Genomic DNA, 15,124 nt, shown 5'->3' on the forward strand with positions numbered 1-15,124 from the left:
AAGTCTTGGATTTGGATATATTTTCAATAAAAGTATGTATGCATATTCAAGGAGCCTTTGACTAATTTGAGTCAGAAAGGTTTTTCTGGAGCGCTGGATCTTTTTTCATTTTTCTTATATTCACTCTTATCATAGGTAGACCTCAACTATGTCAATTACAGGCCTCATCTTTTTAAGTGGGAGAACTTGTACAATTGGTATCTGACTAAATACTTTCCACCCACACTGTATGTTATAGTCACTGATTACTACAGAGAGGTTGGCTATCCAGGAATTATTCTGATGCTATGTTTTCCGAGCAGTGGCCATAATGGCATAGATGAAATGTATGGATGAACCTTCTTCAGAGGAGAACAGCTGATTTCTCACAGTTCCAGGAGCCGTCCTGCAGCAAGCAGCTGATCGCCAGGGTGGCCATTCTTAAACAACCTCCATAATTTTTGGAAAGACTTAGTTTCTATTACTCAATAATGGCACTATTGCTTTCTGAAGCAAAAATATTCTTTATTCAATCTGAAAGAATACCAGGCAGGATTTCACTAATATGAAATTAAAAAAAACAAACAAAAAAAAACAACTGGCACGGGGAAAAAAAAGTACAGATTAAAAAAAAAAAAAAAATGACTATTATAAAATATTAGATGTAAAGTGACACCATGAGATTTTCAGGTGTTACCAGAAATCTATAACCTGGACTCTTGACATTTTACCACTCAACAAGTAACTACCTCATTAAGCATACAAAATAATTCCACCAACGATCGTCATGCATTAGATATGCATTGGCTGCAAAGTCTACCAGCAACAATTTTGCTCCGGAAATGAAAATCTGGGGAGATGCCTACAGACCAGGAGAGATATATTAAAAATGTTTTAATTTCCGAAATAAATATAAAACATCAACGTAAAGGAGCAGAGTGCAACTCCGTTCAATAGAGAGGTCAAAGCCAGAAACTTCAAGGCTCTGCAGGGGAGGCTGGTTTGGACTGTTGCTCGGGAGGAGGAGAGGTAGCTGACTGAGCGGCTTCTTCTTCTTCTATTTCTTCCGGGGCAGAGGTTTCCGCAGGAGGTGGAGAAGGCGGAGCGGCGTTACCATCTCCAGTAGCCTCTTCATTGCAAACAATCTCACCTTCTTCAATTTCCTGATCAGACTCTGTAGTGAATGCTACAGTGTCATCCTTTTTACGAGCGGGCTCGCCACTGCTGCTGCGATCCTTGCGACTATGTTTCGGATTTCTCTCCCGGCTCTGACTACGACTTGTTCTACCATTCTTACTGCTCCTTTCTTTGCTGCGACTCCTATCTCGCTTTTTCTTCCTTCCTTCTCCACTGGGACTTCTGCTTCTGCTGTGACTGTATCTATCATTGCGGCTCTGACTTCTATCCCTCTCCTTGCTCCGGCTTCTGTCTCTGTGTCGATCCCTGGTCCTGCTTCTATCTCTCCTGTCCTTGCTTCGGCTTCTGTTCCTATCCTTTCTTCGCTTACTATCTCTCCTTTCCTTGCTGTGGCTTCTTCTATCTGCATCAATACTCGCACTTCTTCCCCTTTCTTGCTTTACTGGACTTCTTTCTTGACTCCCATTCTTTTCCTTTCCCTTACTAGGACTTCTTTCCTTACTCTTACTGTCCCTCGCTTTGCTACGACTTCTGCTTTCCCTCTCCCTACTTCGGCTCTTCTTTCTTTCTGCACTGGGACTTCTGCTATCTTTATTCTTTCGAGATTTGCTAAGACTCCTGCTCCTCTCTTTACTGTAGCTACGGCTTCTTCTTGCTCTTCTATTCTTGCTTCCACTTCTGCTACGACTTTTGCTTCTGTCTTTACTGCGACTCCGACTGTCCCTCCTACCCCTGCTAACACTTCTACTATCTCGCCTGTCTCCGCTGCGACTCCTGCTTCTTCTATCCCGTCGTCTGCTTCTGCTTCGAGATCTGCAAGTGATTTGGAGGAAATAAAAGAATGGTAAATGTGGGGAACTTCATCAACTTGATAAAAACAAACAAAGATGTCACTTACCTGGATCTAGAGCGGCTGCTCCTCCATGAGCGAGACCTAAAATTTGATACAGGAAACAAATTAAATCCAAAATATGCATGTATAAGATAAATAGATATATTTTCGAAAGTAGATTTTCATTTGCTCATTTTAATGTTATGATACATCTACATGGGAAATGGTCAACGCGGTGGAAATCCACTACAGATCTGTGGTAGGCTCCACAAGTATGACATGTAGACTTGGCATGGATTTTGGTGCAGATTAGTCTTCTGCCTCCGCTTAGCTGTCTCCTGGCACTGCATAAGGGGAAGCCATTTTGTGATGCAGACAGCTTCTCCCCTTTACAGCGCCCATTTCTACTGGACCCTTATGCACCGTCAGGTTGTGACATACTATACACTTAAATAAAATCTGTGCTGTAATAGGTTGCTACGGGCATAAATCATAAATCTCCAATGTTCACATCCTGTGCATCTACCCCCCTTTCAAAGTACCCAAAGATCTTAATTGCCTTGGCAGCAGCTACCTGACACTGGTTGCCCGAGTTAAGTTTATAGTCAACTAAAATCCCCAAGTCTTTTTCCATGTGCATCTCTGCCCCTTTTAATGCACCCCAGGACTTTTACCCACTAGTTTCCCATGTAGTGTGTAAGGGTGACATGTATTTCCTGCCCATGTGCAGGACCTTACATTTATTAGTGTTAAACCTCATTTACCACTTTTCTGCCCCCAACTTAATTAGATCCATTTGCAACTGTGTGCCGTCTCATGTTAATTACTTTACATAGTTTTGTATAATCTAAAAATAGATATTTCAGTCCTTAATATATTTAATAGAATAGGGCCCAGTACTGCCCCCTGTGGTACCCCACACAAATCACTAAATATAGACCATTATTTCCAATTCCCTTAGGTCCCTGTGGTGTATGCTGTCGGGCCCTGGCGATTGTGCCTATTTTGATCTTTTTAAAGGCGGCCCCGCACTTCCTAAATTATACTGGCGACATTTAATGAAGACTTTATCACTCAGCATTACACCTGGCATGTTATTTTCCTCTAAGAATACAATGGAGAAAATCTATTTAAAGGGGTTTTACCACCAAATACATTTATTTCCTATCACAGGATAGAGGATGAATGTCTGATTGCTGGAGGTCCAACATGTGGGACACCCATTGCCTAAGAACTGCACCATTTAATTCCCCTCTGAGTGGAGCAACAGTACAGATGCTCGACTGCCACTCTATTCACTTCTATGAGAGACAGAGTTCAATGCCCTCAGCAATCACTGTGCATTTATGGACGCAGTTCTTCATATCACAGCAGATCTCAGTGGTTGGACCACCAGTAATTATTTTATTCCCTATCCTGTGGATACGAAATAAATCTCTTTGGGGGTGAAACCATAATAGTCCATCTAGTTCAGCCATAGTATTCTAATCAATTGTAAGACAAACACCAACAAAAGGTAAATGATCATTAATGGAACCGAAAGTTTTACCTTGAGCGGCTGCGAGAAGATGAGCGTTTGGTGACGGAACCGGCCCTATCCTCCACAAGACGGATCTTTCGGCCGTTCACTTCTTTGCCATCCAGTCTTTCTAATGCTCTCTTCATGTCAGAGTATGATCGGAATTCTATGACTCCTTCATTGGGCCGGCGATGATGAGCATCAGCATAAGTGACTTCCCCTGCCTGCCGCATAAAGTCCTTGGGGGCAAACAAAAAGTGTAAAATGGTGGCGGTGGGGTGAGACCATCATAAGGAGACACAAATCAATAAATGTGAAGTTACTAAACATGTAAAATTAAACAGAAAAATAGTTAACTTGTAGAATGGAGATTTCCTTAACCCCTACCCAACCCAAGTAAGAATCTATTCATAAGATGTTCGACAATTACTTTCAGGGCGCACACCGAGAGAAAAAAAAAATTCTGCAACCATATACAACTTTTTTTTTTTTTTTTGCAATGTGCCGTTGTCCTGAAAAGCATAGGTGATGTCACTTATAGTTCAAGCAGTATTTCCATCTGGGACATTTCTGGCCTATCCTTTTCCAAAACTAACCAATCTTTAAAGGGCTTCTTCCACTTCCAAGTATACGCCTAGATACCATCCTGAAGAATATGCCCAACTCTGTGTCAACAGTCTTACATGTGCATCATGGCTTCTGTATGCGTGATCATACATTGCCAGATAACCCCATTAAACTCAAAAGAATGTATGAAAATGGGTTTTTGACACCAGATCCCTTAGAGAAGCATAAATTGCAAGCACAATGGAAAAAAAAAAGGATCTGTGCCGTAACCCGTTGAGACAGTAATACGCCTTTTTATTGACCTCACTAATGGGCTTTAACCCCTTAATGACGCGGCCCCCTCCCCCCCCCATTTTTGTTTTTCCACCCCCTTTTAATAAAAAGGAAAAAAGAATCGCAACTCCTTTATTTATCCACCGACGTCGCTGTATGAGGGCTTGTTTTTTGCGGGACGAGTTGTATTTTTCAATGGTGCTATTTAATGTACCGTATAATGTACTGAAAAACTTTATTTTTTACTCCACTTGGAATTTTTTAAAGACATTCTGCGATCTTGTAGTGCGTCTTGGTTCTACGGCGCACAAACTGCAACAAAAATGACCTGATAACTTAATTCTATGGGTCAGTACGATTGCTACGATACCAAACTTGTATAGTTTCTTTTTATTGCACTATTTTATTTTTAAAGACATTAAATTTTTTACAATTATTTTCTGGCACCATCTTCTGCGCGCAATAACTTTTTTATTGATCGCTCCTGCACTATGATGTAAAGCCATAGCATTACATCATACTGCAATCTGACAGGCAGCCTATCAAGCCACCCCACAGGGATGACTTGATAGGCAGTCTGCTAAGGCAGCCCTGGGGCCTTTCAGAAGGCCCCAGGCTGCCATGACACCCGCATGTCTCCATGCGATCAATAGTAACTACAGCATGTAAGCAGATGACAGGGGAAGGGGGCTCCTGTCATCCATCAGCACCCCAAAAAACAATCACAAATTACCAATGGTTTCCTATGGCAACTGGAAGCCTGACAAAGGCTTCCATGTTTGTTAGGTAACTCAGCCTATTAGGCTCCACCTCCTGCATTGTCTAATACGCTGCTGTCAAAAAGCAATCCAAAATTCACATGTAGCTCAAATTGGCACCAATAACTACAACTTTTCCCACAAAAAAACAAGACCTCACAGAGCTCCGCTGCTGGAAAATACAAGTGTTATGGCTCTTAGAATGAGGCGATGAAGATTCAATTGCTTTTCTTTAAAAACATGATTTTAATTGCGCTAAAGTAGTAAAAAAAAAAAAAATCTATGCAAACTTGATATCACAGTAATTGTGCTGATCCACATAAGAAAATGATCAAGTTATTTTTACAGAATGGTGAACGCTGTAAAAACAAAATGCAAGAAAAAAAATGGCAGAATTTCTGCATGTTTTTTCCATCTGTATCCCTTCTCCCCCCCAAAGTGTAATATACAGCACATTATATGTTCCTGTGACTGGTGCCATTAAAAAATAAAACTCATATGGCTATGTCTATGATTTACGTTTCTTGCAATGTGATCATGAAAATCACTTGCACCTTAAGGCACAAATAGGCTGGTCTCTAAGAGGTTAAAGAGACGGTCAGCTCCTATGAGCCACATAAACTAAACCTACGGGATCATAGAAGCTGGAGTGCCGAGTACTTAGATGCCACTCGTATTCACCATCCTCCCCATTGCCTCACTGTTCACCTACAATACAGCTGGTTCTTATATGCAGCAGATTACTTAGATACACGCTTATAACGAAGAGGACGAGTCAAATTACTAAAGACCACTTAACTGTATGTATGTTTGTGTGTGGGTGCTTCTCATGCTACGGCCCCTGGTAAAGTCATTGCAGGTCCTACAAAATATATAAAACTGCTGTGGGAGGAGCCATTGTGCAGTTTGGTAGAAAATACTGTTTACTGGATAAGCCGACAGCAGCCACCGGGATCTGTGATGAGGTCACCGTCATGTGATCCATTTGCGTGGGTAGAGTCAGGGATCACATGACCAGTGGTTGATCACTGTATCCAGGAGTCTGCTGAACTGGTGACGTCTGGAAATCAGCATGGATGTACCACAGCTGTGTGTGTGGGATATATGGGGATCATAATGGATGTACCATGTAGCACTGTCACCAAAAACACTGGTACTATAATTTCCTAATAATTACTAGTTATCTTTATAATGGGCGTGCACCTTAGTCCAAGAAGCAACGGCTTTGTGGGTGGCCTGTGAGGAAATTGAAAGGATGAAAAAGAGTGACATCTCTGTACTCATATTTAAAAAAAGACTCCCAGGAATCTAAACGTCATTTGTGTCTGGAGGTATTAAATAACTTTATATGACACCACGGATGCTGTAACATCTCTTCCACAAACATCCCTGTACTCGGCGCTCCAGCTCCTATGAGCCCTTAGCTTTGGTTTATGAAGTTCACGGGAGCTGACAAGAGTTTCTTTAAACTTTGAAAGTCTGTCACATGGAAGCCTACCTTTAAATCTTGCCAACTGCATCTTGTAGACAGGTTCTCCACTCTCAGACGATACATTGTGCGAACTGGGGGTCCAAACTTGTCACTGCCACTTTTGCGGTAGCCATAGCCACCTGGGACACAGGGACAGAGAAGAGAGATCAGGGGGTAGCAAATGTGCAGCTATGGAATAATTAGCATAAAGTGAGCACTCCCCTCATATATATAGACTATGGTTTCTCCCATGACAACTAGCAGATAAGATGTGCACATACATCTGTTCACACCAATTACAATTCTCTCCATCCAACCTTCCCTCAGTTTTGACATCTTATCTTTTAAGCCACCATAGTGCCTTATCCAAATACTCGTTCAGCCTACCAGCTGTTTGTACATGTCCCCCCACCCCTAAACAAGTTCTCATCAAAATACACATGCACCCCAAAATTCACTTACCTTACAGTACTAGGCTCCCCTTTGCCCGCGCGCATCAGCCTCGGCCCCCCTGCGACTGGTAAACCCAACGCGTTCCCCCACGTACGCGCCCCCCCGCGGCACCTCCTCGGATCTCACGAGAAGAAGAGAGAGGCGGGGGAAGGAAGAGGCTGCATAATCAGTATTATTGGAGACAGACCCTGAGTCAGCCCCATGCTAGCCTCTCCATAATCTCCCAATGGCAGACTTTTAAAATGGCCGTTGAATCATTCTCCACAATTTGAGACCATTTTAAAATGCATTAGGCATTAGTTAGGTAGAACAGCAAAGTGTCGTAAAGACAAGAGGAAGGAGGGTTTGGAGATATCCAAAATTATCAGCAATACACACAAAAAAAAAATGGAGTATCTCAAAACCGCTCTCCCAAGTACAAAACTTTTTGGTGCAGCAAAAAAAACTCATGATCACTCTTGTAAAGCAACAAAGTTTGTGTTAGTTTTTAAAGGCTATAAAGACAAATACTCACCTGTGTTTCAGTCTGTTCTTAAACGTCAAAATCCAGCGGGGGCCAATGGACTCTTAACCCTTCAATTTGGCTGGGGACCGAGTGTGTGGACTGGACATTACTGCTCCCCCATTGCAGATACAACAGGAAGGAGGTTACTGTTGCAGCAAGCTGCTGCCTAGCTTGAGGAACAATGTGTCCCTCCTGAGTCACAGCAGCCTTTACCGCCCCCTATCTAGCACAATCCAAAGACCAGAGGGAGATGTTGGGGCCCGTGTCCCCTGGATGCGGATTATTCGCATTTAATGTTCCTTAATTACAGCTGCTGTGTGAGAAATTACGTCAAAATGCATCTTCTTAGGCCGCCTGCAGATGGGCGGAAATTCCGCGGCAGGATTTTCTGCGGAATTTCCGCACGTGGAAGCTGCCATAGGATTGCGTTAACAAACGCAATCCTAGGCAGAGGGCCGCGATTTGTCTGCGCGGTAAACAAGTCGCGGCATGCTCTATCTCACCACCCGGCCGCCGGAACATCAAACAGCTGGTGCCGCAGGAACAGGTGAGTATGTGCTGCTCTCTGCAGGGGCTCGGGTCCCGCTGCGAGAATTCTCGCAGCCAGACCCGACCTGGCTGTCTGCAGGCGGCCTAACAAGTCATATAGATGTGTCAGAAGATAACGTGTGGCATCTGTGAGCACGGACTGACCCGCTCAGCAAGCCCAAACTATTTCATCACTTCTCCATAAGTGTTCATGCCCAGAACTGCCAACTGCCAGGAAACAGGAGAAGTCGACACTCACATCTATAGTGTCAGTTATATCCCGGTATGAGAATGTCTAGATACGCTAAAAGAGCAGCATTCAGACCCTTGTGGGTAGGGAAAGCATCAGGTGGCCCCCATACATGTTACAGAGTCGTTGCTCCACTGACAAGTATGTGCAGCTTACTGTAATCCCAGTCAGACGTAAGTTCTACGTAGGACCCTTTAAGAGAGAGTCACACGTGAAAGTTTGAGTGCAGAAACTTCTAACCATCCGTTCCACTCATCCGAATGGGGTCATTTCTGCCCCGAGCACACAGGGACTAGGACTGATGTAGTAAGATGCAGGCCTCTTATTTGGCCATCCTATGTGCGCCAAAGCCAGATTTACGGCAGCTATTAGCCGATGTAGAATTACACTTTAATTGATGGCAGTTTCTGGTGTAATTTAGAGTAAATGTGTCGGGCTGCGACTGCCGCTTCCGTTCTCCAGGAACAAAAGAAAAGAAAAAAAGACTAAAAAGTTGTGAGGACGGCGGGGGGAAAAAAAAAAGTTAAAAACACGTACATTTCTGCGCAAGTATGACTTGCACAAACAATGTGACTTTTTTATGCTTGAGTTTCTGGCGCACAGACTTACGTAAATTTCTCTAGGATTTTCTGCAAGCCCCCTTCATATGCATGGGGTAAGCTGCAGAAAAGTGTGTGGACTCCTCCTAGGACTATGCTGACCAGACGGGAATTCTGCGGTTACTCCGTGCGGATGAGATCTCATCCAATCACACAGACCTGCGGAAACATTTTGCGCAGGGAATCTGACCTGCAGCTAATACTTGCAGCATCTTAGTGTCTGCTGCAGATTCTTGGGAGGATTTCAGCTTTCAACATGGAAAAACAAAAAAACACATGCAAATTGTGCAGCAGCAAAAAATAAATAAATAAAAAAACATAACAAAAACCCGCAGGGCTCCCGGGTACTACCGCACACAGGTGCAGGTTTCCGCTAATTAGCATACCATGAACGGTGGCGGCCCGGTAGTACCCACAAGCCCCACGTCTAATAGATACTATAGTAAACCTGACGAATCCTAGGTACACCAGACTGAGCGCCGGCACGACCTTGCCGTTATTAGGTGGCCCGCTTGGTATACTTACTGCGCACATCCCTCCGCGGCGCACGAGCATGTTCCACAATGACGCGCTCACCGCACAGGTCCCGCCCGTTCATCTCATAAACGGCATCATCTGCATCACGAAGGTCTTCAAATTCTACAAATCCGTAGCTGAAAGAAAAACAGCGCAATTAATATTTAGTAGGAAGCGCAACATCACAAAGAGCAGAAATCGTGAAACCAGTGCGGCGGAAGTGGCGACTGTTTTACAAGGGCTTTACTTCCTGTCTTCTGAGCAGTATAAGGTGGCGCAGTACATCTACAAGACGCTGGGGTAAGGCCTCATGTCCACGGGGAAAATCAGGCCCGCTACGGATTCTCCATGGAGAATCTGCAGAGGGTCCCTCCTGCCCCGCAGACATGAGCGCTGAAAATAAGAATAAAAACTTAGCCGCAGCGGACCGGGCAGATCATCTTTTTTTCACGGCCGGATCTTCTTTCTTCGGCCGGCAGATGTACTTGGCACGTCGGCGGCGTGCTGCGCGCATGCGCCGGGCACATCCGCCGAGCCGAAGCAAGAAGATCCAGCCGGGAAGAAGAGAAGATCTGCGGGTAAGCATGGTCCGGATTTTTTCATGCTCCATTTATTTTTTTAAATCCCTTTTATTGACCATCCGCGGGTATTTATCTACCTGCGGGTGGTCAATGCATCCCTATGGGGTGCGGATCCGCTGCGGATTTAAAATCCTATTTTGCCCGTGGACATGAGGCCTAAGGGGGCATCGTTTTCACGCATTACACACACCCCGAGAGGAGAATAGCGGTCGCTATACACAGCAGGTGCAGACTGAGCGAACCTCTGATTTCGGCAGCAGACAGATGAGGCCCCATTTACCACAGTCATCTAGCAGGAAGAGGGCCGTGGTTACCCGTAGCAACCAATCACAGCTTTCATTTTTTCAGAGCAGTTTCAGAAACGAAAGCCAAGCTCTGACTGGTTGCTGGAGGTAACAAGGCCGGTCGTACTGCCAGCCCATACGCCAAATACGAGGCGAATCCGGAGCACTGTCCCAGTTCATGTGGCCCGCGGTGGCAGTGCCAAAGCAGCGAGGGCATCAGAGTACAGTCGGGGACCCCTTCTGCCGGCGGGGGGCCGCTATCGTCGCCGGGGACCCCTTCTACTGCTGGGACCACAGGGGGCGCCTATTACTGAGGCCTCTATTACTACGGTATACAGCCGACCTTTGCAGCCAACCATACGGCCGCTGTGGCCCCGGTGAGTAGACACTCCAGCCGGTCACCTGCACTCAACCGCCCCTCCAGCTCCGGACTAACGACCGCATGGTCCGAATACGTCGCTGAAGGCCGGACCATCAGCTAAAGCCCGGCTCCGGGAGGAGAGAGACGGATGTCCCGCAGCATCCCCGGAGCTCCCGCATCCCTAAGCGCCAATCTCTTACCCGTTCTTCAGATCCACCTCCACGATTTTCCCGAAGCCCTTGAAGAAGCGCTCCACGTCCCTCTCCCGGGCCCTGTGGCTGAGCCGTCCGATGTAGATCCGAGGCATCACCGACGACCGTGACATGTGTCCGTTGGAGAAACCAGCGCGGCGCCCGATCACCTCCTCTAGTCTGCGACAACCAAAGAGCGGGATCCAGACCGGAAGTGACGAGGGTAGCGCGTGGAACGCAGAGGTGACGTGATGACGCACTTCCGTGGGCGGCGCGTCAGAATTAATGAATAGAGCGCGCTGTCCATAGCTTGTGGTCCTGAGGAAATGGAGCACTACGTGTCCCAGCATGCCTTATGGCAAAGTATGCTGGGACTGGAGTTGCACAGCAGTCGAAAGCATTCACTAGTGTGTGTGATAGTCTCTATAGTACACTGCACTACTGTAACCATGGTGACATGGCTGCACGAACACGTGTTTATAGCCATTAAAGGGGTTATCCAACTGTAGAAAAATGTAAAACCTGCTGCAAATGGTATAAAATAAAAAAAACCAATACCTCGACAATCCAACTCTCGCCGTCCTTCCGTTTTTTTATTCACATGGGTGTATTTTTTGTGCATGTATGGCACAGAGCGCACACGGACCTAAACATATGAGGCGGTTCACACCAACCGCCGGTCCTTAGGGAAAAATAATATGGCTGCATGACCTGCTGTCCGTATTGACGAACAGGAAGAGGACATGAGCTGCACCTTTTTCCAGGTCGTCTTGTGAATGACGGCTCATTCGCAGAAGTGTATTTGCGCACGTAATACGTAGTGAATAGAACCCATTCATTTCATTGGGTTCACTCACATGAGCGTATCTTGTCAGGTGATGCGCGATTACGTTAAAAAATACGCATCATGACCTGACTTGTTTATTTGCGCATGGCCAGAGCTGAGTAAAATAAATGGTCTTGCGTAAACCTACGTATTCTCTGAACATATATGGACAAGAGCAATGTGATTTTGTGTGTAATTTTATGTGTACTCAAATACGCAGCAAAATCCACGGGCGTAAGCGCGTCTTTGTTGCGCAAACATGCGACATATTTGCGCGGCTGAAATGCGCTTACACCCGTATGGACAAGCACTGAAGCCTAGAAGCAGCCATGATGTGACGACTGCAGTCAGTCAGTGGCTACAGCGGTCGTGTGCAGGGCGTCATGGCTCCCCATCAAGGAGGGGAGATTGTAAACAAGGACCCGGGTGGGCGAGCGCCGCGGTGAAAGCGATTCTTCTTTTTTTCATACCATTTGCAGTTGGTTTCAGTTTTCTGTAAGCTGGATAACCTTTCTTTTCAAGCATTAACTATTAACCGCGCACAAACACCGCCACATAGTGCCACTCACAGGCTACCCGTTAAATGGCCGTACGCAGCTTCACTCACGTTATCATACTGGAATTGCGTAATCCGCAAGCACAAAATAGAACATGTTCTATTGTGCAGTGTATATATGCGAGATAGAGCGATCTCTATTGTTGCATATATACACATGCCTCTATGCAATTACATTGTGTATGGGCTGTCGGCATACGCGTCATCGCTAAGCGACAGCACAGGAAATATTTTTAAAAACTGTGTACTGCGCATATGACAGTCGGTCACCCTTAGTAGTGGTACGAGGGACAATGACAGCTTAGCGATATGTTCAGGATATCCTGCAGCCACATGTGTTCCTCTCATGGCGGCTTCCAAGAGGCAGCAGGATAAGGCTAGGCGCAAAAACACAAGGGGGTCACAGGAGCCCCCACAACATTGTCACACTGCCGTGGCTACTAGATTTATCAGCAATAGAGCATGTATGGGACCATCTGGGACACCAGCTTCTACAACCTACGAGTTTGCACGATCTAAAAGTTCAGTCATAGCAAATGTGGAGCAATACGCCGCAAGATACCATCTGGAAACTGTATGCCTCCATTCCCTCCTGTATCACATCTTACATCCAAGCTAGTGGTGATATAACAGGGTACTGGAGCCTCCATGCCCGCATGTATCACATCCTGTATCCAAGCTAGAGGCGGTACAACATGGTAATAGAGCTTCCATGCCCGCCCGTATCACATCTTGTATCCAAGCTAGAGACGGTACAACAGGGTACTAGAGCCTCTATGCCCACCCGTATCACATCTTGTATCCAAGCTAGAGGCAGTACCACAGGATACTATAGCCTCCATCCCTGCCCGTATCACATCTTGAATCCAAGCTAGAGGCGGTACAACAGGGTACTAGAGCCTCCATGCCTGCCCGTATCACATCTTGTATCCAAGCTAGAGGCGGTACAACAGGGTACTAGAGCCTTCATGCCCTCCTGTATCACATCTTGTATCCAAGCTAGAGGCAGTACAACAGGATACTAGAGCCTCCATGACCGTCCATATCATATCTTGTATCCAAGCTAGAGGCGGTACAACAGGGTACTTGAGCCTCCATGTCCACCTGTATCACATCCTGTATCTAAGCTAGAGGTGGTACAGCAGGGTACTAGAGCCTCCATGCCCACCCGTATCACATCTTGTATCCAAGCAAGAGGCGGTACAACAGGGTACTAGAGTCTCCATGCCCACCTGTATCACATCTTGTATCCAAGCTAGAGGCAGTACAACAGGATACTAGAGCCTCCATGCCCCCCATATCACATCTTGTATCCAAGCAAGAGGCGGTACAACAGGGTACTAGAGCCTCAATGCCTGCCTGTATCACATCTTGTATCCAAGCTAGAGGCAGTACAACAGGGTACTAGAGCCTCCATGCCTGCCTGTATCACATCTTGTATCCAAGCTAGAGGTGGTACAATAGGGTACTAGAGCCTCCATGCCCGCCCGTATCACATCTTGTATCCAAGCAAGAGGCGGTACAACAGGGTACTAGAGCCTCCATACCCACCTGTATCACATCTTGTATCCAAGCTAGAGGCAGGACAACAGGGTACTAGAGCCTTCATGCTCTCCTGTATCACATCTTGTATCCAAGCTAGGGGCAGTACAACAGGATACTGGAGCCTCCCTTCAAGGGGTCAGTTTTCTGCAATAAATGATCCTTTTGCTCTGATATTGTAATCACTTCTTTATATCAGCGTTACAATCACACAGAGGATATTTCATTTATCCTTCTAGGTCCTTGATTATTTGACAAGGATTGTATATTTGAGGTTTCTTTGGTTTTGCACAATAGAACCCCTTTGTTGACATGACTGCATTAAAAATAGCAGAACCTTTTACATTTTACCTTGATGGGACTGTGTGAATGTTTGTTTCCTGCATGACAAGCTGCAGTTTTTATTGTTACCATTTTGGGCACATTTTTGTTGTGTTTTTTGGGAGGCAAAATGAACCCAAAATAATCTGCTCAATAGTTCACTAATCAGCATTGGTGGGCTGATAAGTGTACTGACACTGGCCTATGACCTATGGCCAACATCAAATCTCATAATGTTGGCCGCAGCCATGGTCACAGTAGGAGGTGGAGATGCAGGGTCACAGGTGGACAAAGACAGGCTGGGTCACTGACTTCTCTGGCACTGCGGCCCACCCGAATCTGCCTTGTTGGGCAGATTGCCAGTCCGGGCTTGTCCAACATTCTCACATGTATCACATGTACTGTTAATACAGAGATAAATGTCATTGGGTGGTCCGTAATCCAGGATCAACAACATGGCAGAGGTTTTGCAGGTCTACATAGCTCTGTAGATCTTTGGTGAAGGTAGGTATGGTACTGGTGCATTATGTCTCCACCAGATGCTAGGGGTGGGGACATAATTGAGCTGTGTTGAGAGGCAGGTGATGCCCACAGCTTTTTATTGGCTGCCCCCGCAGCCCTGCCATCTCCAGGTCTCGGCTCCCATCTTCCGCCCGGACCCCGCTGTTGTCACTGTCCCAACTCAGGAGACTGTCAGCTACCATATGCAGTCCGGACCCGCGCTGCTGTCACTGTCCCCGGAGACTGTCAGCGCAGGGGAGCGGCGGGGGTGGTGAGTGACAGCGCAGCGTAGGACCGGAGCACATGGGCTGGGAGGCTGTCAGCACAGGAGAGTGGTGGGGGTGGTGAGGGACGGTGCAGCAGAATACCGGAGCAGTGCAGGAGAGTGATGGGGGGTGGGGAATTACAGCGAAGGACCATAGAACATCGCAGGGGAGACATTGGTACCATGAGTTGGATTGGGGAATATGTCCTGAGCGTAACCGACATCGGCAGGGGAGTAAGACATGCTTAGCAGCGGCATTGCTGCCAGGGAAGATGCGATCCCACACAATCACAGCTCTGGGGTCTCAGC

The 15,124-nt window shown here is 46.3% G+C and overlaps 1 protein-coding gene across 2 annotated transcripts; it reads right to left on the minus strand.

Annotated features, from left to right (window-relative positions):
- Nucleotides 1-483: 483 nt before the first annotated feature.
- LOC136625969 (serine/arginine-rich splicing factor 6-like) lies at nt 484-11,027 on the minus strand. Of its 2 annotated transcripts, XM_066600612.1 has the most exons (6): nt 10,814-11,027; nt 9,397-9,524; nt 6,564-6,676; nt 3,498-3,706; nt 2,015-2,050; nt 484-1,929 (listed from the first exon to the last, which is right to left on the minus strand). In XM_066600612.1, exons 1-6 carry the CDS (start codon nt 10,936-10,938, stop codon nt 957-959), a joined length of 1,584 nt encoding a protein of 527 aa, XP_066456709.1. In that variant the 5' UTR covers nt 10,939-11,027; the 3' UTR covers nt 484-956. The 2 variants fall into 2 exon arrangements, with proteins under 2 accessions (XP_066456709.1, XP_066456710.1); XM_066600613.1 differs by lacking the exons at nt 9,397-9,524; nt 10,814-11,027 and adding an exon at nt 6,999-9,389.
- Between the last annotated feature and the right edge of the window lie 4,097 nt (nt 11,028-15,124).

The sequence above is a fragment of the Eleutherodactylus coqui genome, chromosome 4, assembly GCF_035609145.1.
Source record: "Eleutherodactylus coqui strain aEleCoq1 chromosome 4, aEleCoq1.hap1, whole genome shotgun sequence".
In the NCBI taxonomy this organism is placed as follows: domain Eukaryota; kingdom Metazoa; phylum Chordata; class Amphibia; order Anura; family Eleutherodactylidae; genus Eleutherodactylus; species Eleutherodactylus coqui.

What these genes read in the sequence shown, in the direction of transcription:
- LOC136625969 (XM_066600612.1), bottom strand. Translation starts at nt 10,938, where the DNA reads ATGTCACGGTCGTCGGTGATGCCTCGGATCTACATCGGACGGCTCAGC. An exon ending in GCCGCGGAGGGATGTGCGCA is followed by an intron (nt 6,677 to 9,396) that starts GTAAGTATACCA and finishes CCTGTGTCCCAG; the next exon opens with GTGGCTATGGCTACCGCAAA. An exon ending in AGCAGCCGCTCTAGATCCAG is followed by an intron (nt 1,930 to 2,014) that starts GTAAGTGACATC and finishes AATCACTTGCAG; the next exon opens with ATCTCGAAGCAGAAGCAGAC.